The 21,956-nt window shown below is 34.8% G+C and overlaps 1 protein-coding gene across 1 annotated transcript in view; it reads left to right on the top strand.

The window, feature by feature from the left end:
* Positions 1–21,956, top strand: part of KIAA1109 (KIAA1109 ortholog) — a 205,475-nt gene that overhangs the window by 168,198 nt on the left and 15,321 nt on the right. Inside the window, exons 64-77 of the mRNA XM_035023133.1 lie at positions 893–1,002; positions 1,671–1,761; positions 2,311–2,373; positions 4,459–4,712; positions 5,282–5,497; positions 6,990–7,170; positions 7,869–8,070; positions 9,775–9,936; positions 11,123–11,262; positions 12,348–12,549; positions 16,270–16,470; positions 17,309–17,488; positions 19,922–20,059; positions 20,825–21,082. Of these exons, the coding sequence (XP_034879024.1) occupies positions 893–1,002; positions 1,671–1,761; positions 2,311–2,373; positions 4,459–4,712; positions 5,282–5,497; positions 6,990–7,170; positions 7,869–8,070; positions 9,775–9,936; positions 11,123–11,262; positions 12,348–12,549; positions 16,270–16,470; positions 17,309–17,488; positions 19,922–20,059; positions 20,825–21,082 (2,398 nt within the window). The remainder of the gene's footprint in view (positions 1–892; positions 1,003–1,670; positions 1,762–2,310; positions 2,374–4,458; positions 4,713–5,281; positions 5,498–6,989; positions 7,171–7,868; positions 8,071–9,774; positions 9,937–11,122; positions 11,263–12,347; positions 12,550–16,269; positions 16,471–17,308; positions 17,489–19,921; positions 20,060–20,824; positions 21,083–21,956) is intronic.

The following is a 21,956-nucleotide window of genomic DNA, read 5'->3' as shown; positions in this document are numbered from 1 at the left end:
TCATCCCTGGCTTCTGATGGTAATAAATGGATAGTGATGATCTGTAATGCATAAGTCTGTGTTTAAAATTTTCGCTACTATATACCTAACAATCATACAATAGAATTAAAATACTGCTTATGTACTATTTATAAGGTAGTTTATACTTGGTAATTGTCTGCTAAAAATAAAATCTAGGTAGAGAGAATTAGGGAAATTCTCGAAGTTTTATCAGTGTTCTTAGCATGTATCTCATCTGTCTTTCCCCCCTCACTTCCCCCTCAGTCCTCTTGCATTCCAAATCTCCATTGTCTTGGAATCTTTTCATTATCTAGCCCCCAACTACACATTTGGAGAAGAGAGATTTGGAGACAAGTAGAGTGTTAAGGTCACCCCTTCCTTTCCTTTCCTGTAATGGAGTGCCGTGGCAGGGGTGCCCGTGGGTGGTACTTGAGATGATCGATGCCCCCCCCACCCCAGCCTCTCCCTCTCTCCCTCCTGCTCTCCTCTGATCTCCCTTTCACCTCCTCCCACCACCCAGCTTTCTCCCAGAATCTTTCCTTTTAATTCTCATTTTGTTTTGCCTTTCTTTCCTTTTTGTTTCCTTTCTTCTCACCTTATTTCTGTACCCCTCATGCCTGCTCCCAATCTTTTTCTTTTCTCTCTCAGGCCAGACGGTGAATTGTATTTCCATTGTACAGCCCTTCTAATTGACATTAGGACTAAAAAGTAGCAGAGCCCTGCTCTACTTTGATCCATCTATATACTGTTAAGTGACATTTAAAGTCAAATTTAAAGTAACATGTTATTGACTTGGAGGAAACACTATTTTGTTGATAGAATATTTTATCTGTAGTCAGATATTATGACATAAGCAATGTCTAAAGTCACTCTTCCTCTCCCATTTCATTAGGCTGCTTCTCTAAAGGATAAGTGGGGTTTGGGTTACAAACCAAGTTATAGCCGTTCAAAAAGCATTTCTGCTTCTGGAAGACCTCCTCTTAAACGAATGGAAAGGGCAAGGTAATATATATTTCCACTACTGAAACAAGTAATAAAATTGCTGACTCCTTTATGAAGGTCCACTACTTATTTATTATGTTCTAATTGGGGAAATTACATAAGGGAGTAAAAATGAAACTTATTAGTCAAATACTGGTAATAATGGATACTGTCAAACTAAAAAGTTTATTTGAGGAATTCCTCTATTTATACCAGAATCACCATGTACTTTTTAGTAAAGAAGTACATTGCTATTTAGACAAGCTTATGTGTAAACTTACAGACTATCCAAGGAAATGAGTATGGGCAAATTAGTAGCTGCTGCTGTAAGTTTGCCATTTTAGAAAAGGTGTGACTACATACACATTTAGCATATAAAAAAATGGAAATTCTACATATTAGAGAAAAAAACTGTCTTACTAATTAATGAGCACTTAAAGTAAGAAGTAAAAATTCTTTTATATGGTTTAGTTTCAGAAAATCTCACATTAATTAAAATATTCAGTGTTTATTTTTTTATGGGATGCTAAAGATTCAGAAATGGGATACCAAAAATTTAATCCTTGGATAAGGTAAATATTTAGAAATATTTAGAATGTTACTGTCATTTGCTAGACTTTCATTAAGTCCAGGGACTTTTTTTTAAAAGACTATTATTAATGTTTTATAACTTTATATTTTACTTCCAGTTCTCGAATAGGAGAAACTGAGGAGCTCCCTGAAATCCGTGTGGATGCAGCATCTCCTGGACCCAGAGTAACTTTCAATATCCAAGATACAGTAAGAGAGAGATTATTTGTTAGAGATACACAGTGCCAAATAGTTTTTAGTAATAATGAAATCATAGTAGTTACACAGTTTCAAAATACGAATTCCTACAATGAAAGTGCCAGTTGTGATGGGTGAAGTGCCTTTGAATTACCAAACAGCAGGACACTGCCGCTGTGCTATCATTTGAGAGCCGTGCTGCTCATGTTCGTGTTTTGCACCTAGAATAAAGATTCCGTACTGGTTGCTCTTAGGTGGAAGGACTTTGTTGAATAATTTTCCTTTCAAGTATGAATCCACATTAAACTAGGTCTTTTACACAAGTGTAAATGTGGAATGTTTATACTTTATGTATTTATCTTATTATGTATTTTAGTTCAGAATATATAGAGGTAATAGCAGAAACCAGAAGTCAAAAGGTCAGCTTAAAAGCTATATTTAATTTTATATATGTAAAAATTTACATTAACATGTTTGTTTTTTGAATGTTTCTTTGCTTTTAAACCATTGTCTTTTTATTTTTCATGAGTTTTTATATATTTTCTTATTATTTTAATTAAGTTGAAAAAAACAATATGGGGAAGTACGCCACAATCCAGCTGTCCTGGGGAAGGGTATTTTCAGGTACTTATTAAGAACAATGTAAATTTTGCTTTAAAACTAATTAACCACCCTGAAAATCTGCTTTCAAAATGTCTTCCTCTCATTTTATACTAAACTCAGACGTCAAAAATATTTTACATAAAGCTTTAAGATTGTTTGAATTCTTTTTCATCATGTATGTTTTATAAGCTCTTGCATGAATATATTTTAGTTCTGTATTTCTTTGTATGATATTAATTACTGAGTCTCCAAAATTAAAGACTAAATCAGCTTACCAGATTAACCAAATCATAAGTCAAAAACTGCTGTTAGTTATTTGCTAATCCCTAAGTGAATCTCTTTTCTCTACATTCAACCACAAAATGAATCTTTTCTTTAAAAAAAGAATTTTAACTAACAGAAACTAGAATCAAACTTCTCTCAGAACAACAGATTAATCATTGAATGTTATTTCTTTGGAGTCACTATATACATATAAAACATACATTTATAAAAACAATCCATTTAAAAATTATGTTCAAAACAGTATGGAAAATGTGCTACACAAGGACTTATAAGTTGAATTAACATTTTTATGAACTGTATATTTTCCCTAAATATAAGTAATGAAAGTAAAATTAAATTTTAAAAATAGATCTGTACACTAGGTATATAAACCTTTGTCTAGGAATTTTCTGTCAAGTTACATTACAAATTGGCACTTATTTCATGTACATTTTGTTTTCCTGCCCTCTTAAGCTATAGTTTTAGTACATATCCCGTAGTTACACTGAATGTAGTCAAACTGAATTTTGTTTTAGATCTATGAGATTATAGGGAGCTTGATAAACATGTCCTTTTTTTTGTAAAAACGAACTTGGAAATAAATCATTTACAGAATTGAGTTGAGGGATTCTCCTAATTGATTTTTCCCCATCTGATTTTTTTTTATTGAGACACAACATTATATCAGTTTCAGATGTAATGATTTGATTTATGTGTATATTTTGAAATGATTAAGTAATTCTTAAAGGCATTAATATTTGAATCAGTTCAAGTCCTATTTTTAAATAGTAGTGTATGCTATTTGTAAAAAATAGTATATAAAAATCACAAATTATAAAATAGATCACTAAGGCATGGTTAAATGTAAAATAAATATAAAAGAAAGATTAAACAAAAATAAATATAAAATATATATATAAACATAAAACAGATTCTTACTTTTAAAAATGTAAATTTTAAAGATGTTCTGATAAATAAAATCTTTTACTTATTTACTAAATAACATGTATATTATAAAAAGTGAGGAAAAGCTGAATTCTACATGTTTGAAATTTTTATTATAGTACTCTATTTTCATGTATCTAATTTTGTTGTATCTAATAGAGTCAATAAATTACATTACCTTGCACATAACACTTTACAAAGGCTTATCACATTTTCAAAGGGTATTTAAGCAACTCTCAAAAGTGGGACTACAAATTAGATCATAGGAAGTGTTGTTGTTGTTGTTATTGTTGTTTCTTTTTTGATCTACTTAAATACAATGGCCTCCTAGTGCAATTCTCAGTGACATAGTGTTTATAAAAAAGTATTAACCTTAAAAAATAGTACTCTTAAGTTGGACTGATTGATATCTTTAATTACATAATGACTGGCACATCTGTCTACAGCCAATTAGGGACTCATTTTTAAAAGCTATCTATAAAAAGCATCTGGAATCATGAAGCACTTTCTGTACAGACACTGCGTGCTCTTCCATCACTAATTGCTCTCTTGCCCTTCTGATTTATGGTTGATCAACATTATTTGCTTTGTCTCCACAGCATGTTTAACTTATGCTTAAAGAATTACATAGTATGTACTAAGTAACAGGCTGATATAAGCTTATATAACGTAATATTTCACTCTAATTTTTAGTATGTTAGTAGTAATACTTTCTGTGGTTAAGACCTGCTTCCTTTCTTGGTGTGCCATTTCATATGACTTTTCTTTTAGTTCAGAGTGAGGAAATTCAACTCTGAGAGAACTTTAAATGTTTACACATATATTTTTTTCTTTTTCTTTTTTTAATTAAGAAGAGATGTGTAATATGAACCTGATCCATGTCTTCTCTTTTTACAGTTTCCAGAGGAAACAGAACTGGACCTTTTGTCAGTAACTGTTGAAGGTCCATCCCATTACTCCTCAAATAGTGAAGGATCATATTCCGTGTTCAGTTCTCCCAAAACTCCAGGAGGCTATTCATCAGGCATTCCTTTCCAACCTGAAGAGGGCCGACGGGATGACAGTTTGTCTTCTACTAGTGAAGATTCTGAGAAGGATGAAAAGGATGAAGACCATGAGAGGGAAAGGTTTTATATTTACAGGAAACCCTCGTAAGTGACCTTTTTATTTTGAGAGCCATAGGTAACATTTCAGAGTCTAGAACTGAACTTTAAAGCATTATGTATAACTATTAAATTTTACAGAAAAAATTTTAATGTACCTAGCCAGAGTGAGACTAAGAGACATAGTCATGGTTTACTAATGTAATTTAGCTCCATGTGACATTATTTTTTTCTTTCCCTATTCTTCGTTCTTTTAATAAAATCAGGAAAATAGCATTTTACAATTTTCAAAAATGAAATCTCCTCAAAAATGTAGACTATAGTTCATACACTGATATTCAGACTCCTTAATAGCAGTGATTATGCCTGTGTCCTTAGCACCTAGCACATCACCTGGCACATAATAGTTACTGAGTGCATCGTTGTTGAATAAAAATGTAACTACATCAAACTTAGGAAAAACTTCAATTAGTATGAGCTAGTTGAGTAAAATGTATGAATTTGTAAAACAGGTAAAATTTATTTACAGACTGTTGCTGACATAATATATTGGGAAATAGGTTGTTGGAAATTCTTCCAATTTAATACAATGTAGCGATCAATTGTTCTTTCTCTAGACATACATCTCGTAAAAAAGCAACAGGCTTTGCTGCTGTTCATCAACTATTTACAGAACGCTGGCCCACAACTCCAGTCAACCGAAGTCTCAGTGGCACTGCTACAGAGAGAAATATTGACTTTGAACTTGATATACGGGTCGAAATTGATAGTGGAAAATGTGTGCTCCACCCAACTACCCTTCTACAAGAACATGACGATATAAGCTTGAGAAGGTAATAAATTGGTCAGAAAAGGATACATGTAACTTCATTTGTTAGAAATACTATTGATATATCACTGAATCACAAAGAACTTTTTCACCCATGTCCCAAAATACAGATTTAAAGAGTGGATTTAATCATAGTTGTAAGTTTGAGTGGTTATTTGTATAAACATACTGTTTCTTTAAACAAGTGTATAGGGGCGCCTGGGTGGCTCAGATGGTTAAGCTTCTGCCTTCGGCTCAGGTCATGATCCCAGGGTCCTGGGATCGAGCCCTACATCGGACTCCCTGCTCAGCGAGGAGCCTTCTTCTCTCTCTCCCTGCTCATGCTCTCTCTCTCTCTCTCTAGCTCTGTGTCTCAAGTGAATAAATAAAATCTTTAAATAAATAAATAAATAATAAATAAACAAGTGTATAAAGTTTTCTGGCAACTAGAAATGCATTTCTGCTTTAGATTCTAGCAATTTAATTAAAAGAGTTGTATCTTTGTAATTCTCCTTTAAATAAGCCCAAATTTCTCAGTCTCTGTTCTTGTATTGTGCACATTCCTGTTTTAAAGAACAGTGCAGTACTCAGAGATATCTTGGTTATTCAGAATTTTGATGAATTCAGAAAAACAAGATTGGGAAACTGGGGGACAGAGAGGCCTCATTATACTGGAATGTGGTTCAGGATATAACTGCAGCTTTACCGTTTGTCTCCATCATTGAAAAAGTGGTGGTATAAAGAGGCTTAAGATTAGATTATTTTTTCTTTGAATGTTTGCTTTTCTTTCCTAATCTAAAACAGAGCTAAAGAAAATACTAATTGAGAGGATAGATGGGGAGTGGGTGGAAATGTCGATTAAAAAAAGGGGCAGAATGCTGACAATTGTTGAAGCTGGGAGATAGAGCCATAGGGGTTCACAGTTTACCATTCTGTTTACTTTTTGCATGTTTGAAATTTTTCATAATAAAAGATTTTTACAGGCACCAGGCAGGCTCAGTTGGTAGACCATGGGACTCTTGATCCTCAGGGTTGTGAGTTTGAGCCCCATGTTGGGTATAGAGATTACTTTTTAAAAAAAAAAAAAATTGTCTTTTTGTCTAAGGAGGGTTTTATAAAATGAGAAGATAAAAAGGCACTCAAGCAGTTAAATTCCTACAAATGTAGTAGTAACGATAAAAAGCATGTTAATTCATTATAATACTTTGCTTATATTCAGCTGGTTTTACCTATGTAGAGGGCAATTTCATTTGGCTCAATCTAACATGTTCATGTGAAACACCTGTGACCTCAGGAAAGACTAAAAGTGGCTGCCCTGTGTAGCTGCAGAGCACACGACATGAACATCATCCATGACGGTGTTAGCCAGGTTAGCAGCGGGCACTAATGAGCTTTCCTTTTTCAACTTTATTAATGAAGGACTACATTCCACTTACTGTATAAGTAAAAGTTTGATTTTAAACAAAAGGAGATAAATGCGTTTTTTTACAAGATAAAAATCATTTTTCTATTTATAGGAGTTATGATAGAAGTTCCAGGAGTTTAGATCAAGATTCTCCTTCAAAAAAGAAGAAGTTTCAAACTAATTATGCTTCTACCACCCATTTAATGACTGGCAAGAAAGTGCCATCATCTCTACAGACAAAGTCTAGTGACTTAGAAACAACAGTTTTTTACATTCCTGGAGTTGATGTAAAGGTAAAAACCTAAAAGTCTAGGATTAGATTATTCTTAGCAGTGTTTATTTTCTGTCGTACGTGTTCTTCCTTTACCTATTAAAGTGAGACTTTCCTGGGGGGAGGAGGGGATGGGTTAGCCTGGTGATGGGTATTAAGGAGGGCACGTACTGAATGGAGCACTGGGTGTTATATGCAAACAATGAATCATGGAACACTACATCAAAAACTAATGATGTAATGTATGGTGATTAACAAAACATAATAAAATTTAAAAAATTAAAAGAAGAAAAGTGAGACTTTCCAACATTTTTCTCTGATATAGCTATATTCTGAACATAAGAACGTCCAAATTGCAGGTTGCCACTTCTTTTATACAGCTTTTCCATTAAAATTTGTCAGTAAGAAGTTACTTTTTTATGCATTGATAGTCATTACATTTGCTAAACCTTTCCTAGTCCAACTTAAACACCTATTTTGTAGATTTTAGAATTATAAAATCCTATAAATTAAGCAAGAAGGAACTTATTATCTAGGATGACTTTTTAAATTTTAAATGAAAAACAGCTAAGAATCTTGCTAGTATCACAGCGTTAACTTGTAAGAACTGGAACTGGGTCTTCTGACTCATGGATTGGTGTTCTTCCACATTTTTCTACATATGTTGGTTTTTCTCATCTTCATTATTTTAATTTTGAAAGTTTATTTGTCTTAATACAGTTGCATTACAATTCCAAGACACTAAAGACCGAATCACCCAATGCCTCCAGAGGATCTTCCTTGCCAAGAACCCTCTCTAAAGAGTCCAAGCTGTATGGTATGAAAGATAGTGCACCATCTCCTCCTTCTCCTCCTTTACCTTGCACTGTCCAGAGCAAGACTAACACCTTACTTCCTCCCCAACCCCCACCTATTCCCTCAGGTATTTCAGGAAAATATACGTTATTTTTAACTTTTTTGGTAACTTTTTAATCATCACCTACTTGCTCTATTGAGAATTTCTTGCAAATTTACATGTTAAAGAGAAGATCACATAGACTTGCCAATAATGACTATATAAAACTCACATATGGAAGTGTGGCCTGACCTTTGGCTATTTTTCAAACTGACACTACCTTAGAATATCAGTGTTAAAAGAAACTTACTATGCTAAATAGTTTATTTACGTAACTTTTTAGATCTATATGTATTTAGAAAAATTTTTATGTAGTTCATATATGGGAGATTATGATCTAGATGGAAGCATCAAACTTATACTTTTAAGACAAAGTACATTGGTCTTAACCACATTTATTAATTATCTGTTACTGCATAACAAATGATCCCAAATCTGGTGGCTTAAAACCTTAAACACAGTGTGTGTGGATCAGCAATTCAGGAGCAGTTTGGCTGGTGAATCTAACTTTACAGTCTTTCGTGACACTGCAGTCAAGATGTTGGCTAAGGCTGCAGTCATCAGAATGCTCGACTGGGTCTGGAAGTTCTACTTCCATCACATCCCATTCACATGATGGGCAAACTGGTGCTTTAGTTCCTCCCCATGTGGGCCTGTCCACTGGGCTGTTTGAGTGTTCCCATAACAAGGGAACTGACTTCGCTCAAAAGGAGTGATCCAAAAGAGAACATAGCTACTAAAGTTGCAGTATCTTTTATGGCTTAGCCTCAGAAGTCACAAACATTCACTTCCACAATATCTTAAAAGATTTATATATCAAATTCCATCTCTCAAATGAAACATTTTGAACTAATTCTTGTCTGGTCTGATAATCCCTTTTCTTGGAAATTCTACTATACATATAAGGTATTATTCATGTGGTGTGGTAGCCAGATTCCAAAATAGCTTCCAGTGGCCCTTGCCTCCTGGTACTCATGCCCTTGTGTAGTTTTCTTCCGCACTGAAGAGGGCTGACCTGTATGCTCAATAAAATAGCTAATAAATGTGATAATGCATAAAATTTTCTATATCACTTTTGAATTGACAAGGCACATCTATGCCCATTAAGTGCAGGACAGATATTATCCCCATTTTATAAATGAAGAAAGTTCAGGTTCATAGAAGTTGAGCTGATTTACTTGGTTTACAAAACTAATATATGTTGAGGGTGGAAACCTAAGCCAAAGTTAGCTAAATCTTAGTTAGCTATTACATTCATTCTACTCACACAGAAATATTTGTTATGTAGAAGTGAAAGAGGGATGGCAGTCCATGTAGGGAGGCATTGTAAAAATCTACAAGCTAAGAACAGCAGGAACATAGGAAAGCCTGAAAACAACATTTTTCCTCACTTAACACAAAATATTGTTTGTCAGATTTCTCTGTGTCTTCTTAAGTGGACAAAATAATGCTAAATGAGACGCTTAGCAAATTATAAATTTGAAAAATTGAAGCAACATTTGTGACCTAGAGCAAGTAGAAATAACTATTGTTTTATATGCATCATTATCTTTATATTCTAATATTAATATATCATTTCTATCAGTCTGCTATTTTTATTGCATTCTTGTATGGTTTAGGTATAAGGTGCTTCACCTGATTAAACTGTCATATATAGTTCTAATTTCTCACAAAATTATTATATGTTGTATGGGAACTATTAAATTGACCTCACATTTGTAAATGTTCTAGCCAAAGGAAAAGGAAGTGGAGGAGTAAAAACAGCCAAATTATATGCTTGGGTAGCACTTCAGTCATTGCCAGAAGAAATGGTTATTAGTCCCTGCCTATTAGATTTTCTGGAAAAAGCTCTGGAAACTATCCCAATTACACCAATTGAAAGGAATTACACAAGTAAGTATCCTCCTTATATACTTACTTCCCCATCACAATTTTTTTTTTTAAGAGCACAAGCACAGAGTCAGGGAGGGGGTGTTGCAGAGGGAGTGGGAGAGAGAACCTTAAGCAGGCTCCATGCCCAGTCCAGAACCCAACTTGGACCTTGATCTCAGAATCCTGAGATCATGACCTGATCCTAAATCAAGAGTCAGATGCTCAACGACTGAGCCACCCAGGTGCCCCTGCATCACAAATATTTTTAAAATTCTATTACTTAGAAGGATTTTTAATGCTGTTATATATTATTATTAATATATTCAGTAGTCAAGAATTATAGAGAGAACTTGAGAAATCATCTAGTCCTCATTTACAAATCAAGAAAAGAACTTGAGAAATCATCTAGTCCTCATTTACAAATAAATTAAGTCTTGGTGAGGGTTATATGATTTTCCCACGGCCACAGCTAGTTAATGACGAAATTAACATCCTTAATTCCTACATTAGCTTCCCTCTTGGACTGGAAACTTCTTGAGGGCAAAGGCTTAATTTTCTTTGTACAGTGTTTGTTGTAGTAGGAGGGGAATTAGAATTTGGAGAAATGAGCAGGAGGTTTGAATAGGGAAAGATGTGTAGAATGATGGGCTACAGAAGCACAGTTCTGTGTGTTCATATCCCTGATCTCAGTACTAGCATGAGAGAAAGGATATTTTTTTTTTTAAGATTTTATTTATTTATTTGACAGAGAGAAAGAGAGAGAGCCAGAGAGCACAAACGGGGAAAATGCAGAGGGAGAAGGAGGAGGAGAAGCGGGCTCCCCTCTGAGCTGGAAGCCTGACGCGGGGCTCGATCCCAGGCCCCTGGGACCATGCCTGTGCCGAAAGCAGATGCGTAACCGACTGAGCCACCCATGTGCCCCAAGAAAGGATCTTTTGATAAATAGTTTTCCCAGAGTGTCTGGCTAGTGTAGTCAGTTAAGCGTCCAAGTATTGATTTGGGCTCAGATCATGATCTCAGGGTCATGAGATGGAATACCCCATCAGGCTCCACACTGATTGTGGAGTCTGCTTAAGATTCTCTTCCCCACCCCCACCCCCACCCCCGTGCTTGCACACTCTCTTTCTCTTTCTCTCAAATAAATAAATAAATCTTTAAAAAAAATAGTTTGCCCTTGCCCTAATAATAAAACTAAATATTTTAACAGCTGTCAGTTCACAAGATGAAGATATGGGACATTTTGAAATACCAGATCCTATGGAAGAATCAACAACATCATTAGTATCATCTTCAACATCTGCTTACTCTTCTTTCCCTGTAGATGTTGTGGTTTATGTACGAGTTCAGGTGATATACTTCATTTATTCCCTTCTGTTTTAAAGAAAAATGTTCTTAAGTTTATTTGAATATTTCCAACATTTTCCCCTTAAAGTTTCTTTAACCTTAGATTCATGGACCTTTAGTAAACCTATACTGGCTTAGAGATCACCTGGACCTCTGGGAAGTATATGTACAATTTTGTGTGTGTATTTACTTTTCTGCTGAGGAGGTTCATAGATCTTTGGGTTTTCAAAATTTAGATCTTACACTTTTTTGATAAAAATAAAAATGTGTAAGTTAAAACCCTTTTTTTTTAGAATTTTATGCCCTTTTTTTATTTCTTGCCACCTGTATTTCTTGCCATTATGGTCCTTTTGGGGCAAATATAAAGTGTAATTGAGATGTAAGTCACACAGTAGTACCTTTGTTAGATTTTTGCTAAGTTATGGAATTTTTATTTAATATTTTATTGTAAAATGCAGTCTTAACAGTCGCCCTTTGGGACTGTATTAGCATCTGATTGAGTCCATTTATTAAAGAGGATTTGAAAACGACTTGTAACCAAACTTCAGGTTTCAGTTTACCTTCAATTAAAATCTGATAATCTCAAGAATAAAAGAAACACTAATGGTCATCTGTTCAAACTATTTTCTACAATAGCAGTTTGGCCAAAAGGGCTTCAGGATGGAGTTTTGCATTAGCCTTTTGAAGATATGATAAAAACATGTAATGGGGGAGGGCTTGAGAGTTTATAGAACTTATTAAATAGCTTTTTAAAAATTTTAGTATAAGAGGAATTATTTCCTTTAAAAATTTGATTATGAACAAGTATAATATGAACATAGATATCTTTAATGTTCTGAATCATCTAAATATCTAAATATCACTCAGAGGTGATTCCTAAAATGCCATTTTGTTAATAAATTTTGGTTAATGTATCATATATCTGTTTGAAAAAGCTAGGACATTAAACAAAAAAAGCCTTTAAAGTGTCAAATAATTTGCTATATGTGGACTGAAGTGGAAATTATATTTTTGGAATCCAGTGTGAAATTTTTTAACTAGTACCCAGAAATTTTTTTTTTTTTTTTTTGGCTTTCTGCACTTTTTAGCCCTCACAGATCAAGTTTAGCTGTTTACCAGTATCAAGAGTAGAATGCATGCTAAAGCTACCATCCCTGGACTTGGTGTTTTCTTCAAACCGAGGCGAACTGGAGACTTTAGGGACCACGTATCCCATAGAGACTTTATCCCCTGGAGGTAATGCTACTCAGAGTGGAACAAAGACCTCTACAAGCAAAACTGGAACACCGGGTACAGAAACACTCTTTTATTCCCTGGTAGAAAGCCAACTACTATTTTCAAATAAATATTTTAATAGTGATTAGTGTATATTACTAAAAAAATAAACTTGGAAAAGGAGAATATTTGAGAATTAGAGTATTTATAGAAAAATATATTGAGATCAAAGTTTTTTGAGTATATTTTGGTACAAGTGAATGGCAGTTGGATAGCATTTTTTGGTTGGTTTGAATGTACACGCTACAAGCACTATGAAGTAAATGTCATTTTATACGTTTAAGTACTTTTGAATGTCTTATGCTCTATTTTTACATTTAAGAGTAATCAGTGTTGCAAATGGAAAAGAAGACAGTGTTATCATGCAAGAATTTATCACAGTGAATTAAAATTGTATCAAGGGTAGTTTGTGTGTGTGTGTGTGTGTATGTAATCGTAATAATGTATATATATATATTTATAACTCAAATGTCCATTTCATGAAAGGTTTTGTTTTTAACACACAACTGATGATTTCCTGGTGAGAAAGTCACTCACTGTTCACTGTATTAAAGCTCAGTGTCATTTCTGCCCTAAAAATCATAGAAAGATTGCATATGCAAATGATAAAGATTTTATTGACCATTCTTAAAGAGACTAGAATGAGTGAAAATTGATAATTATTAATAAGAGAACTATCATTAAAACAATGGTTCATAACCAGGGGTTAAAAAAAGCCCCCAGGGGATATTTTGCAATGTCAGAAGACACTGAAAAAATGGCTAAAACAAAACATTGCTTTGCTCATGAATCTTTGAAAGTTTTCCTCATAAAATAGGAAAACAAAAAGTTGATATTTTAGGGGCACCTGGGTGGCTCAGTTGTTAAGCGTCTGCCTTCGGCTCAGGTCATGATTCCAGGGTCCTGGGATTGAGCCCCACATTGGGCTCCCTGCTCAGCGGGAAGTCTGCTTCTCCCTCTCTCACTCCCCCTGCTTGTGTTCCCTCTCTCGTTGTGTCTCTGTCAAATAAATAAATTTTTAAAAATCTTAAAAAAAAAAGTTGATATTTTAGAAATAAGTTTTTGCAAATGTGGTTGCCCACTGTCACACTTAGCTCCAAAATATTGCTGTTGGAATTGTGTTGTAGTCTATAAAATATTGGAGTGGTAGTGTCAGTTTTTGAAAACCTACTTTTTGATTATAAAATTAACTCACTGTTCGTTATAGAGAATACAGAAAACAAGAGTACTAAAAATGAAAATAATATCTTTTTATCTTAGATAACCAGTATTATCACTTCCTACCTACTCTCCCGCATTTTTGTAGATACAGTCTTCTTCCCAGGCAAAATTTAAATATGATCTCTTCTGCTATGTATCTTTTAAAAACTTAAAATATAAGTTTTTCTCAAATTATTAAATATTCATCTCTAAAATAATTTTAATGATTGCATGATATTCCATCATTTCGATCATACATTTGAGACTCCCTGGGCTTTTTGTTTTCTATTTTGTGAATAATATTGAGATGAATATCTTTATATATAAATCAACATCCTTAGGATAAATTCTTAAAAGTGGAATTCCTGAGTCAGAAAGAGTGAGCATTTTTAAAGTGTTTGATATGTTTTACTATTCTAGTAAATATAAGATTTCTGCATCCTCACCACAGTGTGTGTAGTCACCAGGTTCACTGTATTCTTCCCAACATTAACGCTTTAAATTTATTTTTAATCATTGTTAATGTGATGGACTAAAATGGGGTTTTATTTTATGTGTTATTACTTTATTGGCTAATGCGGGAGAGAAATATGCCCATGTCCATTTCTCTGTTGGGATATTCACTTTTTTTCTTAATGACAAAATGCCACAAATTACTGACACTTAAATTATTGTAGTAGTGTATATATGTACCATACTAAGTATATGTAGTGAAAGGAATATGAAATGAGCGACTATTTTTTATGTCCACATTTTGATTCTATAGAAAATTTTAAAAAATGAAATAGCATCCCTCATTTTATCATCATAAAACATGCAGGAAGAATAATGATAAGAATAAATGTATAAGAAGTATAGGTTATGATAGTATCCATTCTTTTTTTTAAGATTTTTTATTTATCTTCTCAGATAAAGAAGCACAAGCAGGGGGAGGGACAGAGGCAGAGGGAGAGGGAGAGGAAGAAGCAGGCTCCCTGCTGAGCAGGGAGCCAGACCTGGGGCTTGATCCTAGGACCCTGAAATCATGACCTGAGCTGAAAGCAGACACTTAACTGACTGAGCCACCCAGACGCCACAACAGTATCCATTCTTTCAAAGGATCTTTATTGAACTTTACTGGGGCCTGGGTCCATGCCAGAGGTTGAATGGATGGTAGTGAACCTAGCTAGCAGATATGTCACTGCTAATGTGGAACCTAAGTTGAATTTGGAGAAACAGAAAACAAGCAAACAAGTATATTTTAAGTGGAAATGTGAAGTGAGTATGAGTTAGCCAAGCAGAGAGTTGGGATGATGAACACTTTAGGTAGAGAACACAAAATCCATGAAGCATGAAAGAATTTGGCAAGTTTAAAAAACAAAAACAACTAGTGTAAGTGGCATGTGGCAAACAAAAGGTAGATTGGTATGATAAAGATTTAGAGAGATGGGAAAAAGCCAGATCATGTGGGAAAGCCACTGAAGGTTAAACAGGAATGTAGACGTGAGATTCTGATTTACACCTTCAGAATACCACCAGTCCAGCTGCAGTCCGATAGTTGATTGGAGGAGAACAAGAGTAGAAGAAAGCAGGGAGAACAGTTGGCCATTTCAGCAGTCCAGAGCTGATAATTGCTTAGACTAGAGTAACAATAGTGAGATACAGGGAAATGGACAGGCTTAATTTATGTTCTTAGACATTGAAATGATAATGGTGATAAATTGCATGATAGAAGTGGGAAGAATGACAAATAACTCTCAGGTTTCTGGCTGAGCTATTTGCTTGGAAATGTCACTTACTGGAGATGGGAGACACTGGAAGAAAAATAGACGGGGGGTAAAGATCAAGAATTCAGTTTTGGACATGGTGAGCTTTAAATGCTTGTGCCACATTCTAGTAGGATGTCAAGTAACCAGTTGCAATATGAATCCAAAGGAGGTCTATATATTTTGGAAATACATATTTTGGAATTACTAGCAAAATCATATAATGTTCTCTTAAGATGCTTTACTCGTATTTTTTACATTTAAAGCATATTTTGAATTAGGCTATACACCACCTATGGTAAGTGTTGCCAATGAGGACACTTGCTTCTTCTCAGAGAAAGAGATCTTTAACTTTCTGCATTTGTGTACCGTGCTCTATTTCCACTGCTGGCTACTGAAATGTGGACTCCAGTTACATGATTTGGATTTTTTATAGTTTGTTCTCCCCCTTCGCTTAAGTCCCAGCTATTTTGTGCCTCTTCCACTGCCTGCTTCCAGTGGAGCAAAGGAGAAAAGAAACAGGAAACCATGCAGTTGGCCAATCAAATGTCTAAATAATTGTTTCAAAGATGAACAGAGTATTCAACCCCAGTTAATAGAAAAAATTAATTGAAAAGTACATCTAAGTCTTTATTTTGATATCAAGATTTTAAATCTATTTATCAATTAATGTTTGAGTATTTCCATTTTAATTTCAAGTCTTGTTTGGTTCTTAAGAATGTATTAAGTGACAGGCTTTTACAATCTTCTGTGGCTTATAAATATTTTGGATTTCTTGTTTTCACTATAGGTTCATCCGGCCTAGGCAGCCCTCTTGGCAGAAGTCGACATAGTAGTAGTCAGTCAGATCTGACCAGTTCTAGCAGCAGTTCGTCTGGGTTGAGCTTCACTGCATGCATGTCTGACTTTTCCCTTTATGTATTTCATCCATACGGAGCAGGGAAACAAAAAACTGCTGTTTCTGGGCTCACACCTGGATCAGGAGGACTAGGTATACTTAAGAGTGTTTCCATCTTTTTAAATTTATAGCACATTTTCAAGCTTTGATCTTTTCAGAAATCACAGTACCTTTAATAATGGATATAAAAGAAAATTTAAAAAAAATTTTTTTAAATTAAAAAAATAATAATGGATATAAAATAAGATCAAAAACTTTATTTTTCTTCTTGACAATATCTATCCTGTCTCTACGTAAGTAGAAATATGAAATTAATAATTGAGGTGAATTAATTATATAAGAATTTTAAAACAGTGACATATGCAGCACAATAATCTTTGGATTTAAAAAGGATATTTATGTTACTGAAAAGTTTAAATGTTTTACCAAATCATTATTTGTATAAGAAATTGTATTCTGCAAATAGTGAATTTTTAAAGTGTGTGCATCACATTTCTCAGTTTAAAATGAAACCACCTTCTGCTGCTGTTGCTTCTCCTTCTTGTCATTATTTAACCAACTTAAATTTCACTATCATTTTAAAGTGCAGATTTACCACTAAAAATGTCTGAGATTTTGATATTAGTGAATGTCTCTTGATTTGCTTAGAGAAGTAACAAAAACATATATTCCATGTCAGTGCTAGTTTTTGTTGGAGAAGTATTGTGAAAATCATCACTATTGTTTATGGGCTTGAAACTATTAAACTATTGTTAAGAATGCTATTGCTCATTAGATCATTTTTAAATTTTAACCTTACCTAAAGTGATTTTAATTGTTGGCATATTCCAGTGTATTAGATAATTTCATGTAACTAGATAGTTGCATACATGTATATATATGCATACATATATAAATGTGTGTGTGTTGTGTTTTTGTTTTTGTTTTAAAGGGAATGTGGATGAAGAACCCACTTCCGTCACTGGTCGAAAAGACTCACTCAGTATAAACCTTGAATTTGTAAAAGTGAGTTTGTCTCGGATAAGGCGCTCAGGAGGTGCCTCATTTTTTGAAAGTCAGTCTGTAAGCAAATCTGCAAGCAAAATGGACACTACACTAATCAATATATCTGGTACTTAATTGTATAGTTTCTTAATTAAAATGCTGTTTTTCAGAATTAAGTAAGGGCCTCCTTTTTAACAGTGTTTTAATAGTAACATTAAGCTTTTAGTGATGAATGATTTAAATGAGAGGAGTAACAGTCTAGGCCAATGTACTCTCTCAGTCCAAGTAAGCAATGTTAGGAATATGATTTCTAGGTAAATGCATAGAAATGTCACCCAAAGGCCAAAGTATGCCTAGTTAAGTCACTGAAAACTGCTTCTTTTCTTCACTTCTCTACCATGAATTGGTAAAATTTCTGACTTTTCATTAGCTTAGTTTTCTGATTGTAAATTCTTAAAACACTAATGAGGGATGATGGTTAAATTTTTTTTACTTAGTGTCATTAGATCTTAAGCTGTGTACATGTGTATTGCTAGCTTTGTAACTAGCCATATACCAATGGGCAAATCACTTGCTCATTTTCCTTATGTTATGACTTGACCGTTTAAAATTAAGTACATGTGGAACATTTTTAAGAATTGAGAGTACTATGGGAGTGAAAATTTTTAAGGTTATTAATTGCACAAATACAGTAAGTACACTTAAAGCTAGTATTCAACAAACACACACTGAGCCTATATTTTACAATGAACTTGTGCTGACACTCTGGTAGATGATTCAGGGTGCCGGCATGAATAAGACAAGGTCTCACAAGTAGACAAATACATGACAGTGCAGTGTAATTAATGCTATAATGGAGCTTTCCATAAAGAGGAAGAAATAAATTGTTTTATTCAAGAGATCAAAGAAGGCTTCACAACAGAAATGATATTGGGGCCAGATCTTCAAAATTATGTAAAAAAAAAAATTCTTAGCTGTAGCAACATGGTCTTTAATGGTACAGAGAGCATCAGAAAGTATGCTTTGGGATCATACTTCGGTTCACTGAAGCAAAGCATAGTTATAACTGAACATTTAACTGGTTGTATAGTTAAATATCCCAAGGGAGAGAGGAATTGCTTAGAGGGAAAGCTGGTAAAACACCCCAGGACTAGATTGATGGGAGACTCATATGCCAAGCTAAAGAACAGGATTCTGATCCTTTGGGCAGTGAAAAGCCATTAGAGGTTTTTAAGAAATGGGATGACAACACTGTGCTTAAAGATGACAGTACTATATTGTACACTTCAAAAATCTGTGAAGACAAAAAAACAATCTGTGAAGATAGTAGATCTCATCTTAAGTGTTCTTACCACACACAATAAATTTGTATATGTATTATGAAATAACATGTTTGTATTTAAAAACAAAAAGAAATGGGATGATGCTTCAGATTGGTGTTTTAGAAAGAGTTGATGGCAGCATGAAAAATGGGAGAGATGCTTGAAAAGACTGTTGAAATAGACCAAGCAATAGGGAGTGAAACCCTAAACTGTGACAATAAAAAAGAAGAGAGAATGGTTTTAAGAGAAGTAGAACCCACAAGCTTGAGGACAAGTTGTGTAAGGAGTAGAGGAGACAAGGATGCCTCAAGTTTTTAGCTTAGGTGAGTGAAGGGATAGTGGACTGTCATTAACTTAGATCAAAAATAAGGAAGTGCTTATTAGGACGTTTAGGTGGGAGAGTCTGTAGATAATTGGCTGATGGGCTATGTGGATATGGACTCAGGCTGAAACAGAAATATTAGATTTGGGGGACACTGGTGTGTAACTCCTTACAGAAGCTCTGGTGGAAGAACAGAAGAGCATGTAAAGCAGGGGCAGAAGAGTGCTCAGAGCAGAACCCCAAGAAGCGGTCATCACAGTGCCTTCAGACTAACAAGTCCCTGCTCTTTGTCTAAAAGGAAAATAGCAGTTCTTGCCACACACTGGTTTACAACTACTTTTGAGGAAGTTTGTGTCCCTGCCCATCCCGATTATTCAGTTTCCATATTTGAGAAGAGCCCTATATTAAAGTTGAAAGCTGTCAATAAGTCTGATCCTTATAACCCCTCAGAATTTCATGATAAAGTGACAACAGAATTCCAAGTTACCCTCACCTCAAAAAAGGAAATGGGAATAGTGTAAGAATGTGCTATTTTTTAAAAGATTTTTATTTATTTATTTGAGAGAGATAGAATGAGAGAAAGCACGATGGGGGGAGGGTCAGAGGGAGAAGCAGACTCCCTGCTGAGCAGGGGGCCTGATGCGGGACTCGATTCTGGGACTCCGGGATCATGACCTAAGCTGAAGGCAGTTGCTTAAGCAACTGAGCCACCCAGGCGCCCAAAAATGTGCTATTTTTATCATTTGTGGAAGGAACAAATATTATCACTTACTAATCATACCTTGTAACTTATTTTGATATTTCATTAATTATAACATTATTATAATTTAGTTGTGTCATGTGTCATACCTACCATGTGACAATATTAAAGGTTTTGGAAATCTGTTCTAACAGACTTTATTTATTTATGTATCAGCTGTATGTGATATAGGGTCTGCCTCCTTTAAATATGATATGCGTCGACTCAGTGAAATTCTGGCATTTCCAAGAGCCTGGTATAGGAGAAGTATTGCAAGACGCCTATTCCTTGGAGACCAAACTATAAATTTGCCAAGTAAGCTTGTTATGTAATTGTAATTATACTTATGTTACTTTTAATTTTGGTTACAGTAGTAACAGGAATCAATGATTGATACCACAAACTTTGTTTTACTTGGTAAGACATCCAAGTTAATCATGGTTAATTAAGCATGGAAAACAGAAAATGTTGGGGATATGCTATCACATTGCCTGCATTTTTTCTCTTGGACTTAGATGATGTTTTAGTAGTATATTGTGTAAGTGAAAGGTAGAGTTAACATGATGCAGTAGAAAATACTAGAAATCCAAGTTTGAGTCTATCCCGTATTTTTTTATTTTTTTTATTTTTTGAGAGAGAGCGAGTGTGCACACTTGCACGACCTGGCGGGGAGTGGGAGGGCCAGAGGGAGAGGAAGAGAGAATCCCAAGCAGGCTCCCCACCCAACGCAGAGCCCAACGCAGGGCTGGATCTCACGACCCTGAGATCATGATCTGAGCTGATTTCAAGAGTCAGATGCTTAACCAACTGAGCCACCTAGGCGCCCATCTATTCCCTTATTCGTAAAATGGAAAAAGAGTACCTGTATTGCCCCTCTCATGAATTACCATGAGAATTAAATAAAATAACATGCTGGAATGTACTTTACAAACCATAAATTGCTGTACAGTTCTCAAATAGAGAACTAGAAGGAATCTATGATTAGAAAAGATAGAGTGGTGAAATTTATTATTTTATGATGTGGAGATTGTATCCTGATTAATTTTGATTCTGTTAATTTTGTTTCTACTTTTCTAATAGCATCTGGCCCAGGGACACCTGATTCCATTGAAGGGGTAAGCCAGCATCTTTCTCCTGAATCGTCAAGAAAAGCTTACTGCAGGACCTGGGAACAGCCTAGTCAGTCAGCCTCTTTCACCCACATGCCTCAGTCACCTAATGTATTCAATGAACATATGACAAACAGCACCATGTCACCAGGGACAGCAGCACAGAGCCTAAAATCCCCAGCTTCCATAAGATCAAGGAGTGTGTCTGATTCTTCAGTTCCCCGAAGAGGTAACACTGCTCTCTTTGTTATCAGTATCCCTCCAATACCCCAAGATAAAAATCTTAATTAGTTACTCTCAGATTTCTGCCTCAACTGTAGGAAAAGATACTCTTGAAGATTTTTATGAAAGATGGAGGGGTGGGAATACCCAAAACCGAACAATAGACACTTCAAAGTGTTTGCCAGAAGAAGAGATAGCTGGATGACTAGTAGCTTTAAAAAGGGAAAAGAAGAGAGGAATGAACATATTAGTTTGTTCCACGTGGTAGTTATTTTTAGAAGTAAAACAAACCTGTGACGTTGGAAAAGATGTTTGATTTTGAAAAAGTTAATTTTTTTTTTTTTCCTGAGTGTCAGACTCATTTATGAAAAAGTTAATCTTTGGTATTCATCCATTCAGTCATTCCTTTATTCAGCCAATGTTTTTTGAACTCCTTTATGTGCTCAGCACTCTACTTGTATCTGAACATATAAAAATGATATAGTTCATGTCACAAGCTTAGAGTATAATGAGTAAATGCAGGGTTCAAGATACACACTGAGGCCACAGGAACCCAGCAGACTGGCACCTCAGCAGGCGTCTGCATTTCAGAACGGTCCCTGCCTTCAAGTCCTCTATTTGGCAGCCGCAACTTATGATTTTCTCCTTTGTTAAGAAAATCCCAGGATGACGATCTGTGCTGCTATATCCCATGCACACCAGAATTTCCTCATGTAAAACGGAGATCATACGGAACTTTATGAGCTTTCAAGAAGACTGCTAGCCCTACTGAATGTTCAGTAAATGGCAGCTAGTATTTTAGAAGCAATATGACAGCTATTAGATGTTAGGTTTTAATTAAGAATACCATATTTTTACTTCTGGGGCTGTAGTGGTAAGAA

This window comes from Mirounga leonina, unplaced genomic scaffold (genome assembly GCF_011800145.1).
Source record: "Mirounga leonina isolate KUSES-001 unplaced genomic scaffold, KU_Mleo_1.0 Mir_176, whole genome shotgun sequence".
Lineage (NCBI taxonomy): Eukaryota > Metazoa > Chordata > Mammalia > Carnivora > Phocidae > Mirounga > Mirounga leonina.
This window is presented reverse-complemented; position numbering and strand designations above follow the sequence as displayed.